The sequence below is a fragment of the Erpetoichthys calabaricus genome, chromosome 17, assembly GCF_900747795.2.
Source record: "Erpetoichthys calabaricus chromosome 17, fErpCal1.3, whole genome shotgun sequence".
Lineage (NCBI taxonomy): Eukaryota > Metazoa > Chordata > Cladistia > Polypteriformes > Polypteridae > Erpetoichthys > Erpetoichthys calabaricus.
Window position 1 is genome coordinate 50,153,438 of NC_041410.2, and position 27,997 is coordinate 50,181,434.

Genomic DNA, 27,997 nt, shown 5'->3' on the forward strand with positions numbered 1-27,997 from the left:
GTCTTCCAAGCACCATGCTCATATTCCACAATGGAGCTTTGTGAAGGATGAAGTCCTTGATTTTACCTCACATGAACCTTGTCATTTTGTATGCCGCGCCTTCAAACATATCTTGTTCCTTTGCTTTCTGACTTTGCTGAGTATCTGATGTTGGCAGTTTAAACACCGGAAACAGTTTTCAAAAAGTTTTTACCCTAGTGTGAATTAGAAAGTAAATGTAACACAGTCTACGCTTAAATGAAAGCACTAACAAAAATGCCCTAAACCTGTCGCTACTTAATGACACGCCTACTAGTCGTGGCCAGGCACTCCTATGACCAGTGCGCTCACGCTGAAAATCCAGAAAGACAGTGCACGCGCCCGTCCATCCGCCTGTTCACCTTTCAGACGCGCACACTGCAGCCCGCCCGTCAGTCAGTCCACGGCCGTCGACCAGCAAAGAAGCAGACGTGGAAAGTCTCTCTAAGAGATGCGCCGTGCACACGGCAAAAGTTAACAACAGCGAGACGAGAAGAAAAACAGAATATGCGGCGGAGTTTGTTCCTTCGAAAAAAGCTTATCTTGTAGAAGGTCGCAATGATTGAAATTTACATCCCTTCACTGGAGAGCAGGGCAGAGGAGAGCTCTGGCAAGCAACGAACAGTGAGTGGCGTGCGATTCGCGATGGCACTTCTACTGTACTGGCATTAGTGACATTACTTATGACATGGGACTGCGTCTTCGCCTTAAGCACCGCACGATAAGTGTTTTAAAAGTGACAGTATCTTTGAACAAGCAACCTTCTCACGGTGGCATGCTGTCGGATTTGAAAATATTTGTGTACAATATCTATTTGTAGTTTTTTATTATTTTTTATTTCGTTATTGAATGTACTAAGGAATATGCACTAAGATCTGGATAATGTAATTGTAAAAACATCTTTCACTTTTTATATGTACTTATCAATCCATCCAACTCTTTCCTAACCTGCTTAGCCAGTTGAGGGTTTTATGCACCCAGTGGATACATCCATCTATTTATTATTTTGGACCAGGTCTCGGTATATCAGAGTAAGAGTCGAGACATTATGTAATATTTCTCAAACCTGCCTAATCCACTTCAGGGTCAGGGCTGCGCATATTTTAGCTCCATTAGTCGCAGAGCAGGGTGGGACTGCAAGTCCATTGCAGGACCCACTTGCACAAACTCTTAACTTACCAATTTACGCTGTAAAAAATGAAGTAAAGGGTATGTTTGTTTTACATATTTAACTTAAGTTAATTTAAGTTAAAATGATGTTCGCTGGTATTATATAGCTGTTTGTAGTTATATTGACGGCGGCACGGTGGCGCAGTGGGTAGCGCTGCTGCCTCGCAGTTGGGAGACCTGGGGACCCGGGTTCGCTTCCCGGGCCCTCCCTGCGTGGAGTTTGCATGTTCTCCCTGTGTCTGCGTGGGTTTCCTCCGGGCGCTCCGGTTTCCTCCCACAGTCCAAAGACATGCTGGTTAGGTGGATTGGCGATTCTAAATTGGCCCCCAGTGTGTGCTTGGTGTGTGGGTGTGTTTGTGTGTGTCCTGCGGTGGGTTGGCACCCTGCCCAGGATGGGTTCCCTGCCTTGTGCCCTGTGTTGGCTGGGATTGGCTCCAGCAGACCCCCGTGACCCTGTGTTCGGATTCAGCGGGTTGGAAAATGGATGGATGGATGGATAGTTATATTGACATAAATCTCTTGAGTGTCACATTGATAATATTAACTGACGTTGAAAAAGTAAGATTATTTTCTCTTAAAGAGAAGCATAACGCATTTTAGGGACTATTATCATTATTCAAGTTAATACTAGCTTTGTACAAATAGAAAGAAAGTTAAAAGTAAAGTTAGTAAAGTGTTTTTTTTGTGAATGCCATTGATTTTGTGTGGTTATAAGAGCTGATTTAAGATAACTTTTTAATACAGTGGCAAACTTGTCCACCACCCTACATCACAAAAGCATCTTTTTTGTTTTCTAATATAACATGGCAGTTAATTGTAGCATTTCACAGATAGTATGATTAATGAACACAAGTTGTGTTTACCTTATTGTCAGAACCATTGCAGTTTAATTAAACTTACACAGCATGTGTTTTATTACTTGTGTTGATAAAATGTATGCGTCATTTTTTAATGGATAAGTTTAAAGAGTTGAATGTGAACATAAGTAGTTAATTTAAAATAAATATGGTCTTTAGGTTTGAGTAAATCAATGCATTTAGTAAGTACAGTATTCAACAACACCAATTCAGACTAACATAAGTTTATGTATAAAAGTGCAACAAAAAGTTTATTGCAGATTAATTATACTACTAACATGGAAACTGTTGACATAACTATATTAAGAAATTCCAATATCTCATTTTTTGCATTTTAGACTCGCCATTAACCTATCATATGTATTAGGGAGGAAATACCAGGTAGCTATAGTGAAAACTCCACAAAGACAGCAGCAGAAATGGGATTTTTTGTATGAGGCAGCACCCTGCCATCAACTCTCAATCCAGGTTCAAGACACATAAAGCAAAAAGTTAATTTATAGTTTTAGAGTTTTATATGCCTTTTTATGAGAACATTTGAATTTTTGCTTGTGTTTGTTCTGCTGCTAATACAGTATATTAAAACTGGTGTCTGACTATTATCCAGCATATAGTATAATACAACAGACAATAAAATACTTTAATTCATACCTTTGTTCGTTTTCCTCAAGGTATAGGCCAGTCCTGGATAGGGCATTTATAGAAACAATACATAAGAACCTGCTGTAATATACACTATACTGTGCAAAAATAGAACATTAAATAGTTAGTGCTTAGAAAATTATGCTGCTTTCTACTTTCAAGATGTATATATAAGGCTGTGTGACCAGTTTTTGAACCATTTTTTCTGTCATTTACTGTCTCTAAGACTATAGAACCAAGCAGAGTTTATGTATGGAGTATCCTGCCATTTGACTCGGGCTAAAATGTTCTAGATTTTTTTCTGCAGATGATAGGGCAGCTCTTTATGATTTTTCTAGCACTGTTGATGCCTTTCTGTTCTTTATTGTGTTAACATACAGTGTTGTCAATATTAAATGTGAATTACTGCATCTTAAATTGAAAAAAATATGAGCCGTGTATTCTTTAAATAAAAACTGTTAAGTCAAGAGATTTTTAGTGACATGTGAAGGATTACAATTCTCATAAAGTCCAAAAAAAATGAAGGAATACTTTTTAATCCAAGTATAGCATCAAATCAATGTAACTTCTGGGCTATTGATCTGGTCAGTTAAGTAGCAGAGGGGGTTGTTAATCAGTTTCAACTGCTTTAGTGTTAATGAAATTAACAACAGGTGCACTAGAGGGGCAACAATGAGACCACCCTCAAAACAGGAACGGTCTAACAGGTGGAAGCCACTGACATTTTTCACTCCTCATCTTTTCTGACTGTTTTTTCACTAGTTTTGTATTTGTCATTGTCACAGCTGGTAGCATGAGGCAATACCTGGACCCTACAGAGGTGGCACATGTAGTCCAACTTCTCCAGGATGGCACATCAATACGTGCCATTGCTTGAAGGTTTGCTGTGTCTCCCAGCACAGTCTCAAGGGCATGGAGGAGATTCCAGGAGACAGGCAGTTACTATAGGAGAGCTAGACAGGGCCGTAGAAGGTCCTTAACCCATCAACAGGACCAGTATCTGCTCCTTTGGGCATGGAGGAACAGGATGAGCACTGCCAGAGCCCTACAAAATGACCTCCAGCAGGCCACTGGTGTGAATGTCTCTGACAATCAGAAACAAACTTAATGAGGGCAGCCTGAGGGCCTGGGGGCTCAGCACCATGGAGCTTGATTGGCATTTGCCGTAGAATACCAGAATTGGCAGGTCCACCACTGGCACCCTATGCTTTTCACAGATGTGTGCAGGTTCACCCTGAGCACATATGACAGATATGAAAGGGTCTGGAGAAGCCGTGGAGAACGTTATGCTGCCTGTAACATCGTTCAGCATGACCGGTTTGGTGGTGGGTCAATGATGATCTAGGGAGCCATATCCAAGGAGGGACGAACAGACCTCTACACGCTAGACAATGGCACTTTGACTGCCATTAGGTATTGGGATGAGATCCTTGGACCCATTGTTAGACACTATGCTGGTGCAGTGGGCCCTGGGATCCTCCTGGTGCAGGCACTTCCTGGAGGATGAAGGAATTGATACCATTGACTGGCCCCCACACTCGCCTGACCTAAATCTAATAGAACACCACTGGGACATTATGTTTCGGTCCATCAAACGCCACCAGGTTGCACCTCAGTCTGTCGAGGAGCTCAGTGATGCCCTGGTCCAGATATGGGAGGAGATCCCCCAGGACACCATCCATCATCTCATTAGGAGCATGACACCCAGACATTGTCAAGCATGCATACAACCACGTGGGGGCCATACAAACTACTGAGTACGATTTTGATTTGCTGCAATGAAATTTTGGCAAAATGGACTAGCCTACCGCATCATTTTTTCACTTTGATTTTCGGGGTGTCTTTGAATTCAGCCCTCTGTAGGTTGATAATTTTCATTTCCATCAAACGATGTGGCATCATTTCGTTCCTAACACATTACCCAGTTCATATCAGTAGAGATATCCAGCATGACTTTTTTTCCTATTGAGATCTGATGTGTTCCTTTAATTTTTTATTATATTATTAAATTTATATTATATATATAATTTTATATATATATTTTTATCTTTCTGTTTATGATTTATAGTCTTCTTGTTATTTAGTAGTAACAGCTCCTAGTCCATACTGTTCTTGGCCAATTGGTCATTCATACAGATTCAACATATGCATGGGTGTGATATTATTTTTTACCTTTTATAAGTAGTATATGGTCTCATGAGTTTGAATAAGCACTTTTCCACCAAATAGCACTAGGACCCTGGTTTCATTTTTTTGGTTAGGAGATTATATGATTTGCCAAAGTTCACATGGTTTCACCTGACATTTGAAAGACATGCTCTCTTTATACTGACAGCTGTAAATTGTCCGTGAGCGAGTAAATGAGGGTGTGAGTGAGAGGCTAACGTTCTATAAAGGTTTTGCGCCCGCATTCTGCACTTTTCTAACTGGGCAGGTTCTGACAGTACTAAATTAACTCTTTAAGTGTTTATATGGACCTGCTTTTCCAAGAATGAACCCATATAAACCTATAAAGTTTTAATACAACACTGACAATTTTATTATGTACACAGTCACTTTCAGAATAATGTGTGATAAAAAAGTAATAAGATCATTTACATCACAAGCTGCATTGTCATTGATTTTAAGTGTAAATTTCAGCGTTAAGACAGTAGTGGAAAATGGATCAGAAGGTAGAAGCAGGAACATTGGACAACAGAATCTGATATGCTGCAGGTAGAATGTTGGATACAGAGGATCCTATTTGGTACAGATTTACATGAGGTAGATATTTTAAAGATGATTGTGAAGCTGACAGGCAGTGAAGTCAAGCTACCAAACCAGTAGGTACAAATATTATAGTATAAGACTTTGGCATGTTGTGCTACATTAATGCATCTTGTAAGAAGACCATCAAATACGGAGGAATAATAATCCACACTAGAGATATTTAAGGTGTTGTGTGTACAAGATGGATTGGTAAAATCAGACTTTGAAATAAGCCAGATGAGAACATACTGATAACAATGTTTTACAGTGAATTCTTTATCAAGGCTACAAACTATAAAAAGCTAGGACAAGATGTTAACAAATGTTCACAGCATTTGCAGTTTGTTTTTATATTTAATGGTTACTTTTTTGGATTAATTACAAAACCTGTAGCTCAGTGGTTTGCTGTTTAGGGCAACTCATCTCAGTGTGCCTGGAATGTTTGTAAGTCACATTAAAGCTTCCAAAAAGCATTCACCACTTCTTGTAGCAGAGTTTCTTGTATTACAGTATCTACTGTGATTGTTTGACAGAACACAAGAAAATGAGGCCATACAGGAGCTCTGTCCTTGATCGGGTTTGGGTCTGATATGAGAAGGCCTTCAGTAAGTGCCGTATACGGGGTTGGGACCCTCACTGGGTGTCTTCTTGGAGCTCTGTGTGAAATGTTAGAAACCGCATTGGCACCCCTTTTCCTCCCAGAGTGGTATTACTTACCTCAGCTGAGCCAGGAAGGTGATGCCCAGGGGCACATGCATGACACCACATCAATATAAATGTTATTCAAATTTGATACATTTATAGACATAACAATATGTTTATGAAATTCATTTTAATTCAATTTACACTTGTAAAGTGCTCTTTTCACATACAGTGCATTATACATTTTGAGAAATGTAGAATATTCACAGATTTTTTAAAAAGCTAATATGTTTCCTAATGTATCAGAAATTATTGCAGTTGTCTTAGGCTACCTTGTCGACCTTGTCCCACGATTAACACAGGCAAACAGTGATGACTCCAGTAGCATATCACAGAAGTCTGGCAATGGGTCCTTCATTGGAAGCCATACATTCACTCTGTTTTTTTAAAAAAAAATTGCTCTCAATTTATAAGAGAACTCGAATAGTTAATTAGCATGGCCAGGTTTCAGATGATTACATTTGTTTGTATGTCTGGCACTGGCAGATGGGAAACAACAGAAAAAAGGAAGTGGCAATAACTAGGCTATTTTAGATCACAGTGACCATGTTGTGTTTACACTCCAACTACAGTACACTAATAATACCGTGTAACAATACCTTAGTTTGATTGGGACTAAATGAATGATTTTCATGAGATCAAATAGTCAGTCCAGCTTGACTGCAACAGTTAGATGTTGATGACAATGATTACATAAAAGCTTTCATGACTATAGGAAAGTATTGAAGAAACTTAGAAAGGCAGCACTACAGTACAACTATCAGACTTTACAAGAGGCTATCAATGGCTGTGTCCGTACTTTCTAATCTGCAGAGATGTGGTGCCTTATGTGGATTGACTGATAATGTTTTAAATCATCATCTGGCGATTCTGACAGTTGGGACTACATTTGCAGAGTCTATTACATAATTTGTCAGTGATTGATTGTTGTCATCCAATCTAATGTGCTTAGAGTGATATATGGCTGAAGTATCCTGGACTACCATGCACTGGTCTTTAGTGGTGGGTTTTGCTACTGTCTTGAGTCTGATGACCATCAGATTTACACAGAGAAATGAGACAGAGAATGGTCTAGACCAAGTGTTCCCAAACTTTTTTCGGCCACAGACCCCTTTACCAAAAACTTTTAAAACCGTCGACCCCCTAGTCATTTACTTTACTTACTCAAATTAATAAATTTGTACAGTACTCGATATTAAATATTTCACTAGATATCAAACTTTTCATTTCAATCACTTGTAATTAATGATTGAAAAAGATAAAAGGACTACAGAATATGGCATTATCTTGTGCAACATTTAATATCGAAACCTGCAATAACGAAAATTAAAGCAAAAAAATACGAGCAGAGTTTTTTTACATTTTTAACATTTATGAAATAAATATGTAAATTCAAAATAAGTACAAATATTGAAATCACTTTATTAAACATAAAAATGAAGTGAAAAAATCAACATATTCAGACAGAATTAAACATCAACAAAATTACAACAACGAAAGATTTTAATCAGAATTATAAAAATAAGAACACTAAATAAATTAGCTTGGAAAACTAAATTTAATGAGATGGGTGCACCTGGTGATCTGTCAACAATTTATCTATGTCCGGTTTTAAATTAGTGAGTTGCATTCTCAAATCTCCACGTTCAGTGATATATAATCGACGTCTGTTCTGAAGCAGGTTTAAAACTACACTGAAGCCTCTCTGTATCAGATACGACGATGGAAATGCCAGCAAATACTTTTGTACAACAGTCCATAGAGCCGGGTACAGAATTGGAATATCTTGTTGCAGCCAAAACGTTTCATAACCCTGTTTGAATTGTACCTTGAGATCCTCATTCGTGCTGATGGTTTTCAGCTCATCTTGCAAAATTATATTTGGTTCTGCACTAGTAGTGTATGGGTTTATTATCCAGTCCAGTATTTCCAATGATAGATTTCAAAACTAGGTTCAAAGATATTCTAAGTGAAGAGCCTCCAAGTGGTTGACGTACAGCAAGATGTTTTCTTCTTGGATTGTGCCTATCTTAAATAAGTTGGGGAATTGGGAAAGCTCAGATCTTGCAATATTTTGCTTAAAAAACATTAATCTGGCAACAAAAGCCGATATGACCGATTTTTGCTTTGATGAGATTCAAATTTAACATCATTAAATTTGCCAAATAAGTCAGTTAAATAAGCAATATCTGTTTTACTCTTAAGTACCATTTCTTTCAAACTGGAATCCTTGTCTTCCAAAAACTCAAACAGACTGAAAAAGTGCAAAAAATATCGCCAAACATAAACCTTTTGAAAGCCAGTGGACTTCGGTATGGAGAACCAATCGATAGAAATCTTCGTCGCTTTCCTCGCATAATCATGCAAGCAGTCTAGTGTTCAAAGCGTTACTTCAAATTTTGTTCACAGCTGTTATAACAAACTGAAGCGATTGATGCAATTTGTCACTGAGGTTCTTGGCTACTAAATGTTGCTTATGGATTACGCAGTGAATTGCAAGCACTTCAGGTACGTGTTGTTTCAGGTAACTTATGAAACCGCGATAACGACCAACCATAGCTGGTGCTCCATCTGTTGCAACAGATATTATATTTGTCAATGGAATCACTTTTTCCCTGAGAAAATAGCTCCATTGAATTAAAAATCGATTTGCCTCTGGTGTCAGTTTCTAAAGTTCTAGCAAAAAGCAGCTCTTCATGCACTTCCTGATCTTGAATAAAGCGAAGAAACAAAGCTTCATTACCGGGTAATGTTGACTCGTCCAATTAAAGGGAAAAAAATTTTTTTTGCAAATGATTGCACAAACAGTTTTCCACGTCGTGACTCATTTCGTCGTTACGTCTTTGAACTGTGTTATTGCTCAAAGGAATCCTTTTTATAACATCTTGTGCAGGTTTGTGGAGTACAGTGTTCAATACCTCCGCGATGGCCGGTAGAATCAGTTTCTCCCCTATGGTGTGCAGCTCGCCAGACTTCATGATGAGTAGGGTTATGTTGTACGATGCCCTTAATCCATCATCATTTTGCTTTGATGATGAAACAATCAAATTATCTATCGTAGTTCTCTTCAGAATTTTATCTTTAAGTGATTGAAAGTATGACAAATCTTTTTCTTTTTTGTCAGGGTGAATTCTGTTCAAGTGATCTACTAGTTTTGATGGTTTCATAGCGTCGTTGCTAAAGACTTTTTCGCATATGAGGCACATTGGTAAATGTTTGTTTGATAATGACAGGACAAAGCCTAGCTACAAATAGTCCAAGCTGTACTGTCTGCATTTCTTTTTTGGTTCAGTCATATTATTAAGAAATAAAAACTTTTATTAACAAACAATTTCGACAGCCCCTGTGATAAAAAAAAAAAACCCAATACATAAAGTATGTACTTACGTGAAACAGAAGATTTTTGTTCAAACTTGAATAAATAGTGTCCCCTGATTTTCTTTTTCATAGTACTGCTCCTCAATAAATAACTATATTCAAAGTTCAAATCACAAATAAGTACATGTCACATCAAACGAACCAATTTATAGTGTTTTATGAAAGCATGACCGTACAAGACTGATAGATTCTGCTAATATCGAATATCGTCTGGTCCCACTGCGAGTAAGTGCGGACATGCAACGGTTTTTCATGTCTGCACTTGCTTTGATATGTTCGATAAGACAATGCACAGACATGTTTGTGCTACATGTATTTTCATGCATTCTTACGTGTGACTCTCAATGACACATTTTACCTTTTTGTTTGCAAGTTTGGTATGTAATGTGTTTTTATCAAAAAAGTGTTTTTTTTTAATTATTTTACTTATTAATTAGGTACCTATTGGAATCATTAATATTTTGAAGTAACAAACAAATAGCAGTAGTAAGGGGTTCTATTTTTGCTGTCGTCGACCCCCAAATTTATTTATTGAAACTATCGACCCCTAGAAGGTTCAAATCGACCCCAGGGGGTTGATATCAACTACTTTGGGAACTCTTGGTCTAGACCATCCAGTCTCATAGTGTCTGGCATCATCATCATCACCATCTATGGGAGACTGTCGTTTGTCCTACTTAGTAGCAGTGTACACAGTGCATTCTGTCATGCACTGTGTAGTGTTTCTTTTGAGGTCTAACTACTCATAGCCATTTTATCCAAGCCCAGTGACCCTTTTGTGTGTGTGTGTGTGTGTGTGTGTGTGTGTGTGTGTGTGTGTGTGTGTGTGTGCTGTCTTGCTTTATAAGATGGCATCAGCAAAGGCCACTCTATTATCTTGTTATGCCCAGAACCGTGTTCAACAATTAAGAAATTAGCCCATCTTGTAGCAGGAGAGTTTGAATGAACTTAGCACATTTGGCTTTTGCTATTACCCACAGACTCTCCATTTACGCTTTCATATTTTGAATGCTTCATACACAAGGTAAAGTGTTTTTATTGATGAGTTGTTGTTACTTATGATTACAAATCAATGAAAGTAACATTTTTTAATATCTTTTACCTTTAAAATGTAAGATTAAATGTGTTTATTTACTTAGCCCATGTTATGACACTGAAAATGAAGCTCTTCTTTGCATTCCTGTAGGCAGTAAAACTGGACAGTTTTTCAGATGTAATCCTACAAGTGGATTGTACAGATTAAGCACAACCTGGACAAAGGAAACTTTAGTACTTTTAAAAACCCTGTGGTAGCAATTAAATCATATTTTAGGAGCACATATTTGATCAGAAACCGAAGCTGTACAAAAAAAGACCGTATCAAACAAATACAATAAGCAATTCTTTTGGAGAATCATTGTTTAACAATTATAATTGCATCTATAGATTATAGGCATGTCTCTGTTATAGGTCTTTGCTTTATCAATAAGCCAAACGCAGTTGGAAATGATTACTATAATTAATAGATGATGGTAAGCCTAAGAAGTGATTTATACAGAAATACAATCCGTACATGTTCTCTGCAATAAGAAGAAAATGTGGATAATGTTTTTTAAGTGCATAAAAATTAAGTTTTCACTTTTTATGTACATTTTTACATGTACGATTCTCCTAATTTTTTATAGGTTTTTAAAGTGGAAGTTCTTTTCAATGGCAGGAAGCATTTTGTATTGAAACGACACAATGACTTCCATGTTCTTCATAAAAAGGTAAGACTTAGAGCACTCTTTAATCACTGTACCTTTGTTCACAAATTATCAGCTCTGAATGATTCTATAGAGGCCAAAGGATACACAAATAAATTTAAGTATTACAGTATATGAATAAGCACATAGGAAAGATAAACCCAAAGAAATAAATACACAGAAAGCAAACAATGCTTCCTCTCTCATCCTGCCAGTATGAGTTCATGTCTCTATTTGCCAGTAAGGATTACTCACCCTTTTGTTTACTTTAAAATAACTCACACACAAATTTCCTTTTACACTTCCCATCTCTCCCTCTCTTGATAATGGACCTCTATTCCTTCTACTAGTTAAGTGTTTGTCTATCCTCTCCTCCGGACTCCACACTCACAGAAGTCTTGGCTTAAACCCTATGTTGCAATCACTTTTTGTCAAGCCAGTTCACAAATTACAGGTCTGTCGTCACCCTACCTTTGTTCAGGAACACCAGGCTAGAGCTCTCCCTGGCCCCGGTGTCCCTACACCCCATTAAATTGTCAGGTCTGCAAGGTACCTCCCCTGCAGCATGTTCTAATAGAGGTTCAGCTGAATTTTATATATTCAATTCAGGGACTATGTCTCTTCTAGTATTGCATTCAGTAATATTTTGTCCTTGGCCTCACTTTGTCTCTTAGCAAAAGGTCAGGCAACACTGGTAACTGCCAGGTTGCCTACCTTGTATCATACTAGGGGAACATGGCTTGTACCTACCAAGGTTACTCTTCTCTCTCTTCAATGTTTTTACCCTTACATATTCCACTTCAGGGGACCCAGTTAAAAAGATAGTTAGGACCCCTTGGTGATTGCCATGTTCTGTCCCTGACCTGACAACTTCTATTACCAGTACATATTTCCTTCTTCCTATTCAAACTTTTCATCTCTGTCTGCCTGCATTTCTCATTTTGATTGGGCCATTACAATATTCATAAGTAATATTAGTTTAGTTGAGCTTTACATTTAAATTAATTCTGCACAAGAGAATATTACAGTTTATAGTTATTTAAAAAATCAGAAGGCTGAATAGTTATTTTGTGTAAATATGCCTTTAACTCATTTAAACAGATATTGGATGAAGTAAAACAGGACAGATAAACTATGTTCTTTATGATCATAATGGCACTTTTTAAAAAAAAATATTTTCTGTTTTACAAAAATCATTTAGGGACCACTAAGTATTTCTAAGTGTAAACAATAATGGTTCAAGCCTTTTCAAACTAAATTTGTACATTTTCCATATAGTACTGTATACTGTAATAAGGTATAATAGACTTTGTGGAATGTACTTTTTTTATAATTAAAGAGCGAACTTAGAGCTACTAACTTGTTAAGAAACACGGGTAAAATTGGCAGAGAAAATCAGAGAAACAGAACTCAACTAAAGATTTTGTTAAAATGCTGAAGGAGACTTTACTGCACTTAGAACACCTTTTGTTAACATTATCAATAGACCTGTATTGACAAGAACAGCAGATGGTGTGCTGAAGTGACCTTATTGTGGGGAAAAAACATCTAGATCTAGATATGTTTAAAATTATACACCAATTTCAAATGCACCACTTTTGTTAAATACTTGAAATATTAGTACCCTTTTTATTTGTAATCATTAAACCCCATCTGAAATACCGTACTACAATATGGCTTTTGCACCAGTCACAGTAGAACAGAAACAGCATTAACATGTTGTAGCTGACATTCTAATATTTTCTGATAGAGGAAATGTCATTGTTATTGTGCTGTTTGCTTTAAGTGGAGCTTTTGTCAGGGCTCTGTACCAGGAGCATTACTTTATCCATTTACATTCTTTTCATATAAGATATAGTCCAAAACATAATCATCAATTTCACTTTCTTTCAGACCTAATGACATTCCTCCTGTTGTATCACAAAATGCCAAACTTCTGATCTTTCCAATGTTAAATAAAACAAGCCTTTTCTGACTGCCTGTCCCCATTGAGTTCAACATATACATGTAGGCTAAATTCTCATTACTTACCCTTATTAGATCTTCTGATTAGGTTCTTCATACTACAACTCTGTTAGTTATTTGTTCAAAAATAGATTATTCTACTCCTGTCATATTCTCTCCTATTGAATTTCTTTTCTTAGTATCCTACTGTGTCATTTCTTGCTACTCAGACCTTACCAAGCTATGTATCTTATCTTCGGAATGAGACTTCAGAGTACATGGATTGGGTGCTGACACAACAATAGACCATTTAATTTTGTGATGTTAACCAAAAGTCGTGATTTAAATAACATGCAAGATTCTGACACCCAAAAAATATTTATATTAACTATACGCATGACAAATGTTTGTTTTCTAAACCAGGACAGTATGCCACTGTCTTAAATATGCTGTTGTCTGTGACGTCATGATTGACTTCCAGGCATGTGGTATCAACAGCCCAAGTAGCCATAAACAGCAGCCATGAAAAACACAAAATGAATGTGTCCATAACATATTAATAAACGGGACACTAAAAATTAATAGCAAGTTCAAAATTAAATGAAAAAATATAAAGTACATAGAAAAAATGTCTGCATGTATTAAAAACATCAAAATCAAAAATCCTGACGAAGTTTTAGTTTTTCCAGGAATGCTGTTCCTTGAAGTTTTCTTTTTCTTGGGATTTGTTCTTAGCTCATATGTTAGTGAAGTTATATTATACCATTAAGATTAATTTCTGTTTACTGTTTTTTTTTACCTTGGTGTGTGTGCATTTGTATGTAATTGTTATAGGGTTTTGTCTATAACTTTTACTGCTGAAATTTATACCTCTGTTTAAGTGCCTTAAACCAGTATTCGGCTCAGGATACAATAATAGTCTGCATTGAATGGACTTGAAATACTGCATTTTAACTGTGTATTGGGCTTAAAAATTTAGAGATATCTGGAGCATTTTCTGCAAGAGGTGCACTTGACAGAAAGGAATTAAATAAAGTAGTCAGAGATATGTTGGCAGACTATTATCAAGAAAACAATGGGAGAAATCAATTATTGCCAAATCACCAATGCTGAAAACATTAACGAAAACTAGTAGTTGAAAAACACACACATTCCTGACTCCACAGAAAAGGCTGTTCACAGAATTAAAAATCTTGGATGCCAGAACTAGCATGTAACCATCATATAAACCTCGAGATAATGACATCAATGTGATACACCTTCCAATCTTTACATGATGGAAATGGAGAACTGTTGCCAAAAAGCATTAGTCCACGTCAATCTAAAACTGCACAAAACGGACATATTAGTGCACATAAGTGCAAAATTAAAGAAACTACAATGTCCAAAAACCTATACTTCACAATTGAGACAGCATAGCAATTGCTGGGAGGAATAAAGCCCCATTTCTAATTGTGGAAGTGATTTTGGAATGGAATTTAATAGCAGCTTGTCAGTGACCCTTTGATTTGTAGAGAGCAGAAAGAGAGACTTTCAGAGGTGATTGGGAGAGTTAATGTTACTTGTGGTATTATGTTTTGGTTGGCAGAGTAGTAAGCAAGCCAGCTAGCCTTACACTGTTACTAGAGATGAATTATCAACACTAATGAGAAGTCTGGGTCCCAGAGATTTAATGAAAAGACAAAAGACACTTCATTAAAGGGCATAACTAAATTGTAAACATTTTTGCTCAGTCAAATCCTATAATAATTCCATAAGGCTCACATACCTAGTAGCACATGCAATCACAGCAACCAGTACACTTAATCTTGACACCCATGATGTAACCATAATAATGGGAAGCAAATCAAATACATGTAATATAAAATGTACCAATTGTTAAATCTTGACACCTTATAGTTAGGGACCAGACTCTGTTAAGTCAAGTGAATTAGTGCAAATAAGATTTGTTTTGGTTTGTCTTTTAACTTCACTATACTGCTGCTTCGTGTTGCTTCTTTTAAGTCAATAAGAAATGTCCTTTTTATTACCATCTTTAAGTTTGGACTGTGGGAGTACAAAACTTTATTTTAAAGTGTATAAAACCAGTGATTTAGGCAAACAAGACACGAGATGCTCATTTTGCTAGGGTACTCTGACTTTAATTTTACTTCTCTCCCCATCTGTGAATCTCTCTTGATATATGTATTGCCTACAATAGTTGTGTTTAGCTGTAACTTGATGCTAAACTTAAAAATATTTAAAGCTTACAATTTGTAGAATTCACTTGATAAGCAGTTATAAATTTATTTTAATTTTCAATGAGAAAAACAGGTAAGATTCCTACAGCGCCAATTGTCTATACATTTGTATGTAAAAACAGCATCTAACTAATGCATCCTATTATAAACGACTTGTACTAATACTAAAGTTTTCATAAAGGATCAGACACCATTAAATTCAGACTTTTCCTTAAAATTCAATTTACAGATGGACTAAAAGTAATTTAAACTTGCATTTAAAAACATTTTTTCTTCTAAATAAATATGTTACTACATTTATCATACAGATGAAAGGAAATAATTTATGTTTTTCTTTTTTGGATTAGCTCAGAAAGTTAATGAAAACTCCAGATTTCCCAAGTAAACGAAGCCCCCACTGGAGACAAAAGCCTTTAGACCAGAGACGCCAGGAGCTTGAAGAGTATCTGCAGGTGTTTTTTTTTTTTCTTAAACAAGATATACATATGCAAGCAAAAGTAGTCAAAATTTGTATTTTCCCCAACAAAGAAATTTTACAAATTAGGAAATTTCTGGAGATTAGAAATTATACTGAAGATAAGAAACTTACTTTACTGCAAAAAAATTGAACATAAGGACATATTTTGACATATTAGTTTAACATTGTTCATCAATTTATTTTTAATGCATTTAAAGCAATTTTTGAATTAGTCCTCCGTATTTTGCTTTAATTCCATATGATTTTTTTGTATGTGTTTTCTAAAATTAATTAAAAATGTGTGCTTTATGACTTTCTGCTTTGCCCTTTTTGTCATTTTAGAACACCCCTATATACATTTTTTTTCCAAGATAGTACTGTACCTAGCTATTGCCAGCTTGTTGTAGCAACACTTTTTAAGTGGCTTAAGACTATAGAATTATGGCACCTTTGGTAAATATGATAAAAAAGTCTATGAAAAATGTCTTTATTGTTCGTAAGCTTGATCCTCGGGCTATGAGGGAAATCTAACCTTGCACTGAGGTAAAATTATTTAAGGAAGAAAATTCTCACAACAGATAAATATGTTTTTCTCAAAACATATCTGTCACAATGTAATATCATCCCTTAATTTATAATTTGTGCACCATTTCTTTGACATGATAACATAGAGTCTTTATTTATAATGCAGGTTTAAATGGGATAACACATATAAAGAGATCTGAGACCACTGAACTACATAGAGTCTCTCAAGATCCTTCAAAGTCCTTGGACCGTGCCTTTTTGTGAGGTTTAATCTGTGGGGTATCAGTCAGGGGACAGGAATGGCCACTATATAAGCTTGATTCTATAGTGAGACATTTTTTTGTGGTTTTGGAAGTATTCTTTGGACCATTGTCCTGCTGCAAGATTCAACCATAATATTGTAGTGACTAAGGAGGATGAGACACAAAACAAGTGCTGGAAACGTTGTGCTCCAAAATGCTGAGTTTATTAAAGAACAAGAACTGAACAGAACAGCAAAAAAAAAACACCCCAGCCCGCTGTTTAGGGTCGCTAGGCACACCTATAAAACAACAAAATGTCACTATTTTTTTGTTTTTACCCATTTTTCGTACACTGTTGACTTTTGAGACTTTCTTTCTCTTTCCTCATCCATACACACATGTCCCCACACCCCCTTCCTTCCTGTCGCCTCCCGCCCCCTGCGCACGCACCTTTTGTCTTTCTATGTACTTGTAAAAATGCAGCGCCTGCTCTAAACAGAGTAAACAGAAAACATTTTAAACATTAATTACAATACATCACAATATATAATGGAGTTCTTGATGTTATGTATCCTAACAATATTCCTAGGGCCCCCAAAAGAGAAACAACTGTTTGCCTTCACAGATCATCCCCTGTATAAGGATTATGTTCTTTTCTGCATGACCTTGACTCATTTTGCTCCAAAACCACCTCCAGTGTTTGTTACAAAAGAGTATTATATTTTTTGTTGTATCTGACTATAGAACCTGATTCTAACTATAGTAGTTTAATAATAATAATACATTTTATTGTTTTTATTTGAAACTTCTTAATTATTGTTTTAATAGCAGAAATGGGGATTTTCAGGCATTTTTATAGCCATTAATATATTTGTAAAAGTCAATGCTCTTGTGTCTCATTTCATTTGTATTTCTTCTGGTCTTACTCAGGCAGATAAATGACCAAAGAGGCCTGTAGGGAGTCATGGATCACCATTTAACCACCATTTAAGAGTTTGTAAAAACTGAGGTATACTTTTAAAAGATGAAAAATTAAAAAATGAAAAGCTAAAAAAATTAATTAATTAAAAGCTGAAAAAATGTTAATAAATAAGATTTTGTTAGGTTCACCAATAATTGTAACATGTATTTTGTGAAAAAATGTTAAATTCTTTGTAAAGATTTTTTGTTTGAATGATTTTATCTCAGTAAAGATTAAATTATATATCTCATTATTTCAGTGTAAGATCAAGCTTATGAACAATAAAGACATTTGTTAATGGCTTTTTTTGCTCATCTTTATCAAGGGTCCTTATGACTCTTGAAGGCACTGTATTTTGCTGATTTGTAGGCTCCTTTATATGACTGCTTGTTATGTATCTATCAGTTGGTTTTGTGTACTGCTAATTTTACTACTGAAACCAATTGTGTATAAAATAATGATTTCTGGTGTACATGAGGAAGCTGAGAGGGAGTGAAACATACAATAATGAAGAGCACATAACGTAATTGTCATGTGAAATCAATAAAGATTTGGATAGGGGCTTGTGCCATAGACAATGAAGCACTGAATTTTTATAATGCAACAATAATTTTGTAATGCAACAACACAAAATGTTGAAAAGGAGTGCAAACACCTCAAAATAAACAAAAACCTTACAAGGACTTCACTGGTCAGCCTCAGAAACAATTTGTACCCCCAGATGGCCAGTTCTTAAACTCTAGAGACCGGCTTTGAGGCCTGTAAAGTCCCTAAAGGGGCAAAAATACATAAAATGCCCTTCAAGGTAGAGGGAAACCATTAAACCTCTTCATAAGACAAAGCAAAACAATGTTGGTCAAAATTATAGATTTTCTTAAAATAATAAAAAAGAAACACCAATACATAGATGAGGCAAAAAGGTATACATAAAAAAGTAATCCAAGATAAACTAGTCCAGTGCATAATCCAATTGATAGAAGCAAAATCCATGAATCACAGAAAAAAACAATGTAATACAATTATGACCTTTTCTTCACCAACCTCAATGACATTGTACTGGGACCATTGCCTTAGCTTCATTAAAAAGGCTGAAGGCATTCTCACAGTAGTGACATGATGGTGACCCAGCCTCTTGAGATACTATAAAACACATGTTTTTCTAATGTTTGTTCCTGTGATTTGTTAATAGTCATAGCAAAAGCTATTCTCACGAGAAACTGTAAACATTTTAATACGAATGGCATATCAAGGTCTCCTTTGGTATCTAATGTTATTCGTGGAATATATATACTACATTACCTTTCTTGTTGCCTGTTAAAATTTGCAACGCTTCTCCGTAATCATAAATATACACCTGACCGAATTGTGTTTTCTTCTATATTAAACTTGTCATTGCTTTAATTGTTGTGGGAATACAGATTCTCAGAGCATATGGCCCATTATTATGTAAATCTACGTTTTGAGCATTGAATGATGCAAAGGCGAAAAGATTTTTGTAGACTCGTATATTTTGCCTATAATGTTTGTGGATTCTGCGGTGGGCTGGCGCCCTGACCAGGGTTTGTTCCTGACTTGCACCCTGTGCTGGCTGGGATTGGCTCCAGCAGACCCCCATGACCTTGTTTTCGGATATAGCGGGTTGGGAAATGACTGACTGACTGTGGATTTCACTTTCCCCAAACATCAAATCTTTTAATTCTCTTGTATACGCCTCCTCATTGTGTAGAAACACTACTTTTCCCTGATGGCAACACGAATTAGACACGAATCTACAAGTCTCTGACTTAAACTTCAAAGCCTTACAATATTTCCATACTTCTGACATATCACCTATGTTGATATATTCAATCTCTATTCACCTTTCTGTTATTTCACCGAGTAATAATGTCTCTTTGTTAGTGCTAATGTGATCTTTACTATCTTTTTTTTATCTTTTGAATTTTTCTGGTTTTATATTCTCTAACTTGCTCTTCACGTGTATTGTGCCTATGTTTTTTTGTGTCTTTTGAATTCCACTGTTTTCATTATCTCTAACTAGCTCTGCATGTGTTTCGCCCCCTCCTTTTTGAACCTCTTTATGACATTTTACTGTCTTTTTATTTCTGACCTCGCTTTGTCCTGCTATTTTTTCAATTACACCTGGTCCGTGATGATTATTTTCCCTTTTTCGAGTAATAATTTCCATTTGTTTGCGCTAATGCGATCTTTGCTGTCATTTTTTTATACTTTCGAATTCTACTGCTTTCATATTCTTTAGCTTTCTCTGCATGTGTATCGCACCAACGTTTTTTTGAGCATTTCGAATTCCACTGCTTTCATACTCTCTTATCTGTATTTTTTTCTCTCCAACGCTTTTGGGTCTCTTTTCTCCGCACTGCTGTTTCTTGTTCCGTAGTTGTTGACGTTTCATCTACAACGCATTGTCCTTATACGCTTTACATGAGCTGACAGCACAGGATCTGTGTCTGCTAAAAGCCTTTACATGACTGAGAGTTTTGATGACCGTGGTCTTATTTGAAAATGTTTGTAAGTAGTGCGCGACTTGCAAGAATTTCATGTTCCACGTCCCCGCGAGACAATCCTGGGACAATCTCTTTTGTCTCGCGGGTCTTTTAAGTGTCTTCCGAGAAGACCACGTCTCGTCTCCCTGGTATCCCTTCCAAGATTTTCCCTTCCAATTACTGTTCAATCAAGTGCATGATGTGAAATAGGGGTTGTAATATTCCCTAAAAGACAGAAATCCTTTCACCAACTAGATTTCACCTGCAAAAAAAAAGAGATACTGTATTTTCCCTACACAAGTGTATATGTATGACTGACTTATACATGAATTTCCCCTTGGGATTAATAAAGTATCTATCTATCTATATATACAAGAAAGACTAAGATGTCATTTTTATGGCTGAATGTCTACTTTTAAATACTAGGTTCATTAGAAAAAATATAAGCACTGCAAAAATAGTATTTACTTACAGAATCATGTCTAAATGATGCCGAGGTGTAGAATATATTTTCTACACATTAGTCAGAAAAGGTAGCAAATGAGGTGGTGTGGCACTGCATTTCTAAAACAAAATTCTATGAGAAGTGGTAAAAATATTTGGATCTCTGAGAATATGTAAGGAAGAAGTCCAAAGACTGTATGATTGGAATTTGCTATAGACTCAGAATTTTGATATTTCAAAAATAGTATATTGCTTAATGAAATAAGACATTTATGCAGCAAAAAGATGACATGACCATTGGTGATTTCCAAACATTGACTGGCAGCACCTGTTGGAAGAACAGAAGAAGAAGAAGAAGAAACTGACATAATTGCTCATGGCAAATGGCTGTTTTTGTCTGTAGCCTGCTATTGGTGCAGTGCCTGCACAGACCTAATCTTTTCTAATAGCAGAGATAGTGAAACAGTAATGATTTTATCTATGAAGATCACAGTATGAGTCAACATGAAAGAGTCTTTGAAAATATGCAAATGTACCAAAATATTTTTAACTTGCATTATCTACATTTAGATAAAATTGGAGAGCAGGAACTTGTCCTGGTGTTACTTGGCTTACAAGCAATCACCAGTACTGGATGAAGGAGCGATTTAGAAGAGGGAATGCTCACTCATACTGATTTTATCAACCAAACCAGCAAATCTTTGTAAGTGTGTAAAGGAAGCTGGAGTACCAGAAGAAAATCCCATACTGGTAAAATGAAAACATGCAGAGTCCATACAGACAGTGATAAGGCTCGTATTTAAAGATACTTTTCTGGAGCTGTGAGGCAGCAACATAAACCACTGGGTCATCATGCTATCCTTACACCTAAGCAAAGACATATCATTTTTGAAAAGCAGACTTCTTGGAAATGAAAACACATCTGGAAATGGAAAACAATAGGAAAACAAAAAACATTTCTGCTATTAATAATAGATTGTGTCCCTTCAAGGGCATCCTTATTCATGTACAGAAAATAATATGTTCCAAATGTAAACAACATAAAAGCATTAAAGGAATTGCTTAAATGGATTGATAAAAACATTCTTTCAATTGTAAAACTAGAAACATCACTCTAAAAAGGGGAAATGAATATAAGTCAAGAGAAACAACAGAAACTGCAGCTTTATATCAATAAATTATTTAAATGATTGGTGAACATAATAAAATGCATTGGGAGTTAAAACAAATACAAAAACAATCTACTACTGCTTGGCTAAAAAAAAAAATTAAAAAGCTATTTTAAATCCTCAAAAATATCCAAAGGAAAATTTGCCAAACATGGTAAATTAGTTAAATAGATATTTTACCAGAGTTTTAACAAAGTAGAAATAAAGAGAAGAGAATGTCACAGGCAGGAATGGCTGTCTCTTTATAAATGTTGAGATTGAAAACTCAGATGTACTTCATGTACAGGGTGTACTGAAGACTAACAAAACCCCTGAGCCTGACAGAATTTTATCAGCAGTAATAAAATAATAAATAAAAACTATTATTGATGCACTTTTACTGTGTGCCTGGTTTAGCAAACACTCCTAATGGAAAGTATTTGATAATGACCTCAAAGATGAAAATTTAGTCCAGTCCAAGATTCCACCAGTAATTGTTCACCAATAACACTTACCTTTGTCCCATGTAAAATTAAAGAAACAACTGTCAAATTAAAACTAACATAGTGTACAAAAAGGATATTGCAAATAATGGGTAACATAAGTTTTGTACATGAAGATCTTGCTAAGCCAATAACAGTTGTGGAACATGGCCCAGACACAGACAGACGGACAGCGATGGTTCAACCCACACACGTTTATTATACATAATATTTACAAATGAAACACACACACAACCCCTAAACTCCCCCAAAAGTCCAGGCCCTCATACAATGCCTCACTCTCTTCAGGCCGCCTCTTCTCCTCTCCACCCGAGCTCTCGTCTCTCGACCTCCTGACTCCAGCCCCCGAATGGAGGGAGGCGGCCCCTTGTATGATCACCCGGATGTGCTCCAGGTGTCTTCCGATAAGCTTCTGCCGGCACTCTCCAATGTGGCGGAAGTACTGGCTCTGCACCCGGAAGCACTCCGGGTGTCCCTGGTTCTCTTACCCCCAGCACTTCCAGGTGTGGCGGAAGCGCTGAGGTCCAGGGCTCTGTAGGCATTGGGGTGCCCCCTGGCGGTGACCCTGAGCTTCAAAGCTCTGTACCCATGGTACAAAGCCACCAGGGCGGTTGCCCCCACGTGGTCTGGGGGAGGAGTAAGCCCTCCTCCGGTCCTCCGGGGCATCCCGGCTGGGTACCACCCCCAGCCACCTGTGACACAGTTCATAAAACTAATGTGAAAATGTCTATGGAAAAATTGCTTGTGACACACAATTCACTACCTTTTATCCAGTCGGTAACTGAAAACAAATTTTTTTTTTGCTAAAATATTGTTAGTTACTTCCTGAATTACCAGCGTGTAAATAAGCAATAAATTCAGAGACTCACGGGATTGCCTTTTCGACTTGAATACCTGTTTCTCCTCGTCATTTGTTGGTCAAGAGTCAGTAGTATTATATCTGCTGTAGCTTCTTAAATACTGTGATATCAGGACACGTTCCAGCAATAGAATTGAGCCCAAGGCAAATACATTCTTGAATCCAGGTTGTGCCCAGGAAATCTGCTGGAATTAGAAAGTCAAGACAAAACTAGTTTCTTTAAACATTTGCTTTGATTGGATGTTGTGGCATTACCGTGTAGCTATAAATACATTTTTTGTGCTATAGCTGACCAAATTTGCTAAAAAAAAAGCAATCAATATTGAATGAAGAAGTATTGTTTGTTGTGCTGTTTGTTTTACTGTGTTCGTTTTATGTTTTTATGACTTAGATAATGATCCTATCACATTTGCAATCAAATGTGTGCAGAATTTTTTAAAAAATCAAAAGGTTTCACAAACTTTCAGTCGCCACTGTGTGTGGACTGAAGCAGTGTAGAGAATTTGGCCAGTTTCAAATTACTGGGATATAGAAATGTAACCTATTGGAACTTTGATTTATCTAGTGTGCCATGCTATCACATTGTCAAAACTCTATTAGTATGTTACAGGGACTTAAAGTGAAAATAACAATATAAAATGAAGCCACATTGAACAGAAAATAAATCAATTTTAAGGAGACAAAACATTCATACTTGTAGTGGAGAAGTAGTGCAACTAAAGGTGTGTCCATAAAATGTGGTTGATCAGAACAGGATGGACAGGTTAGAAGTTTGTTCTTACCTTTTAGAGTATGTGTCAGTAGTTAAAACACAGATATAAATATGTGTTTTGGTACTTTATTTTTATAAAGAGCTATAGCAGAAAAGGGTAAGAGTGCTAGTTGTTGACTGATGAGGATTACTGTCAAATAGTTAAATACCTTTACAATTTGTTTTTAATTATTTTATTAAAGCATATTTTCATTTAAAAATGTTAAAATGGTATATCAATAAATGCAGGTTTTAAAAATGCTGCATAAGTTTTAGTATTCACAAAATTATATACATTTTCACCACAGTAATTGGCACTGTGTCCCCAGGGACCCTAAATTGGATTTAATGGATCAGAAAATGTTTGGATGAGAGTATACTGTATATGTGTTTAAGGTTCATAATAATAATAATAAGATATGGAAATTTTACAGTAAACCATATTACAATAATGTAATGTGGTCTCAGTTAGATACACAACTGAGTGATTGTTTTAAATTACATATACTCTAATTTCTGTTTAGGATATACTGCAGTATAAGGATGAGGCTCCAAAGGAGATCTGGGAATTTCTGCATTTGAAGCATTTACCTTTAATGAATAAACCCTGCAGGACTGAGTAAGTTTTAGAAATTGTTAGGAATGGACTATTACAAAATACCAGCTTTACAGAATGTCGTAAGTAATGCACTTCAACATTACGGATATTTTCATCTTTCCTCCAATTGATAGTAATGAATATTTTAAAAGTCAGTGTTAAAAATGTTGCTAATGTTATTTATTACAGAATTCTCTAATTGTCTTGGATTACTAGACTCTGCTTTGGTTTTAGTTGCAAAATGGCAGTTGTTTGTGCTTAATAAGAACATATTTAATTATTGTAATGTTTCCATATATACCTTATGTCAAGTACACTTTGAGTAATAAGAGCTTTTTAATGTTCTCTTTGAATCATTTTCATTTTGTACACATCCTTCAAATCTAGTATATTTTGAGTGAAACAGTATCACACCAGCATATTGAAGACCTACAGAAACCGAATTTGAACAGTTCCTTCCACAATAAAAAGTCTGAAGACTGTTTTCATCTGTCACTTGTGTAATTGAAAGATCAGTTTGCATTTCAGTTAGTTAATTGCATCATGCATTCTTTCTGTTTAATGATCACTTGCTTAACGAAAGTCTAAACTTAGTTTAACAAAAAATTTTCATTACTTAGGTGGCCTAACCATTGTGAAGAACAGGCAAATGGTTGAAAAGATTATGCTATTCCCTGATCCTTTTCCCTGATATTTTTATAGGATAGAGGAAAATCCATATCAAAACTTGAAATAATGTTTGCTTAAGATTTAATGAGAAACTGTAGGTTTTTTTAAAACCAATTTGGTTGGCACATTTTAGTACAGCATGGATAGTTGCGGTGTTCATGCAATAATTCAGAATGGAATAGCTGTAAAAAAAGTGTAAAAGAGGCAGTAATGTTTTCATCTCCTGAAATGTCAGTGAGGAAAAGTCAGAATTGGCAACACCTCATATATAGATTAAGTCAAGAACATACGGGGCCTTGTTGTGTATGTAAAAGAGCAAGCAGCATGTAGGAAACTAAAGAACTAAGGTTTGTAGAGACCCCAGGAGCCAGTTAAGATAGTTCTAAGACCCATACTTTAAAATTGTAGTGGCTGTAATAGACTAACAAAGGCTGCACATATCAATATTTCTAAGGCTGTTTTTCCAGAATACCTGGACAAGCATTTTATATCAAGCCCATATTTTCTTAAAAATAAGTCCATCATTTGGGACAATGAGCTTTATTATAAACTAGCAAAATACCCGCGCTTCGCAGCGGAGAAGTAGTGTGTTAAAGAGGTTATGAAAAAAAAAAAAGGAAACATTTTAAAAATAACGTAACATGATTGTGAATGTAATTGTGTTGTCATTGTTATGAGTGTTGCTGTCTTTTATATATATAATATGCACACACACACACATAAACATATATATACATATATATATACATATCTACATATACACATATGTACATATACATACGTATATACACATCCACATAAACATATATATACATATACAAATTTACATATCTACATATATATATATAGACATAGATATATACATACATACATTCACATAAATTGCGCGTCCCGTTTTGAATCAATACTGGACGGGATTTATCCCGTATTTTTTTTATCATTTTTTTTTTAAAGCAGCGTCTCATGCAAATCATCCCACACGCATTTTATGAAGATGCCTCCTTTCCTACTTTTGATTGGGTAATACTTGATGTCATCGTTAGTTTGATTGGTGTTTTTAACTGTCCAGTGAGGAGGGCGTGTCTTTTAAGTACAGTCTGCAAAGTGTTGGCACTGAGATGTGGCGTCAGCGCCATAGTTGAAGCCCCTAACGTTGCGGTCAGCAAGTCGGCTAACATCCGCCATGTGCCGTCTTTCAGTTGCGAGAAGCAGATCATAGAATGGTTGAAACTGTTGCCCCTAACGTTGCGCCACGGCGTGTGGTTCGTTTATACCTCGTGTCTTCTCATTAAACTTTTATCTCGCGAATATGTTATTGCAATCCGCAGCGGGAGCGTTTCTATAAACTTAATTTAAACTTACGTTTTACACCGTGCTTTGTTTCCCTTATGAACATGCTTGTATGCTTAACTCGGTCCGTTCTCAATTGTTTAATTAATTTTTTGCTCTTCGCTGTTTGCGGCTGTTCCTCCATTTCCCCCTACTTCGTTCTTTTATCTCGCGAATATGTTATTGCAATCCTTAACGGGAGCGTTTCAATAAACTGATTGAAAATAGTTTTGCATTTACCTTTTTAGTAAAAGGCGAGCTTTTAAGCCTGAGAAATCACCCCGTAAATGCACACGTTTAATTGCACATGTGTTAATATGTATGGTTACACAGTATTAAAAGACAGTGAACAACGTCAGTTACCTTTGTTCCCGCGTTTGATAAAAGGTGAGCTTTTAAGCCTGAGAAATCAACCCGTAAATGCACACGTTTAATTGCACATGTGTTAATATGTATGCTTACACAGTATTAAAAGACAGTCAAAAATTAACGTCATTTACCTTCGTTCCCGCGTGTGACTCGTGCTGTAAATCTCTTCCTTGTTTTTAGTTCACGTGATTACGTAGGAGGCGTGATGACGCGATACGTGACTCTGCCTCCTCCATTACAGTGTATGGACAAAAAATATGTTCCAGTTATGACCATTATGCTTTGAATTTCGAAATGAAACCTGCCTAACTTTTGTAAGTAAGCTGTAAGGAATGAGCCTGCCAAATTTCAGCCTTCCACCTACACGGGAAGTTGGAGAATTAGTGATGAGTCAGTCAGTCAGTCAGTGAGTGAGTGAGTCAGTCAGTGAGGGCTTTGCCTTTTATTATTATAGATTATAAATTACCCCAAAATGCTTCTGCTATGAACTGCATTTGTTCCATTCAATGCATACATGCACAATTGCAGTTCATTTATGTTCTAATAGGAGATATATAAGATTTTATTGAAGACAAAAACAACATTTATTTAAAATGATTTCAAAGTTTTGCTCTAGATCTACAGTATAAAATTCATGGAAAATCCATCTCAGATTGTCTCACTTTGAAACACATGATGTTGTATTAATACAGCATATATATATGCCAGATTCCTTTCCCTCTGTTCACATTCTGATTTATTATTATGCTGTAACAGATCATGCAAATGTTATCATTTTGCAGGTAGCTTATCTGTCAGAACATGCTTAGATGTTGTCATGCAAGGACGCATTTTATATAGATTTTTTCAGGTGCAGAAAAACCATCTTGGATCCCCAGCCACTTCTGCTCATATATTTGACTCTATCTATTGTTGGACCTTTCTGAGATAAACAGGAAAACATTGAAAAAAATATTATTTATGTATTATTTCATTCATTTGTTTTTGGACTCAGACTATTCCATTGGAGTACAGCAGATAGCCAGAGCCTAATCTGGAACTAGTATGTATATGGTACGATGCTGAAATAAGACAAGACACTGGTCTTTTGTAGAGCATAATGATATGCTCAGCTTAATATTCTTGTCTTTGTAATGGGCTTTGCAATTGGAGTAACTGGAGAAAACCTAGACATGCATGGGGAGAAAGTACAAAATATGCACAGATTATGACTGTGCC

At 36.1% G+C, this 27,997-nt stretch overlaps 1 protein-coding gene across 1 annotated transcript in view; it reads left to right on the forward strand.

The window, feature by feature from the left end:
- Window positions 1-338: 338 nt before the first annotated feature.
- The window catches only part of snx22 (sorting nexin 22), a 38,914-nt gene continuing 11,255 nt past the window's right edge, over window positions 339-27,997 (forward strand). Inside the window, exons 1-4 of the mRNA XM_028823019.2 lie at window positions 339-642; window positions 11,180-11,263; window positions 15,771-15,875; window positions 24,339-24,433. Of these exons, the coding sequence (XP_028678852.1) occupies window positions 577-642; window positions 11,180-11,263; window positions 15,771-15,875; window positions 24,339-24,433 (350 nt within the window). The 5' untranslated portion in view covers window positions 339-576. The remainder of the gene's footprint in view (window positions 643-11,179; window positions 11,264-15,770; window positions 15,876-24,338; window positions 24,434-27,997) is intronic.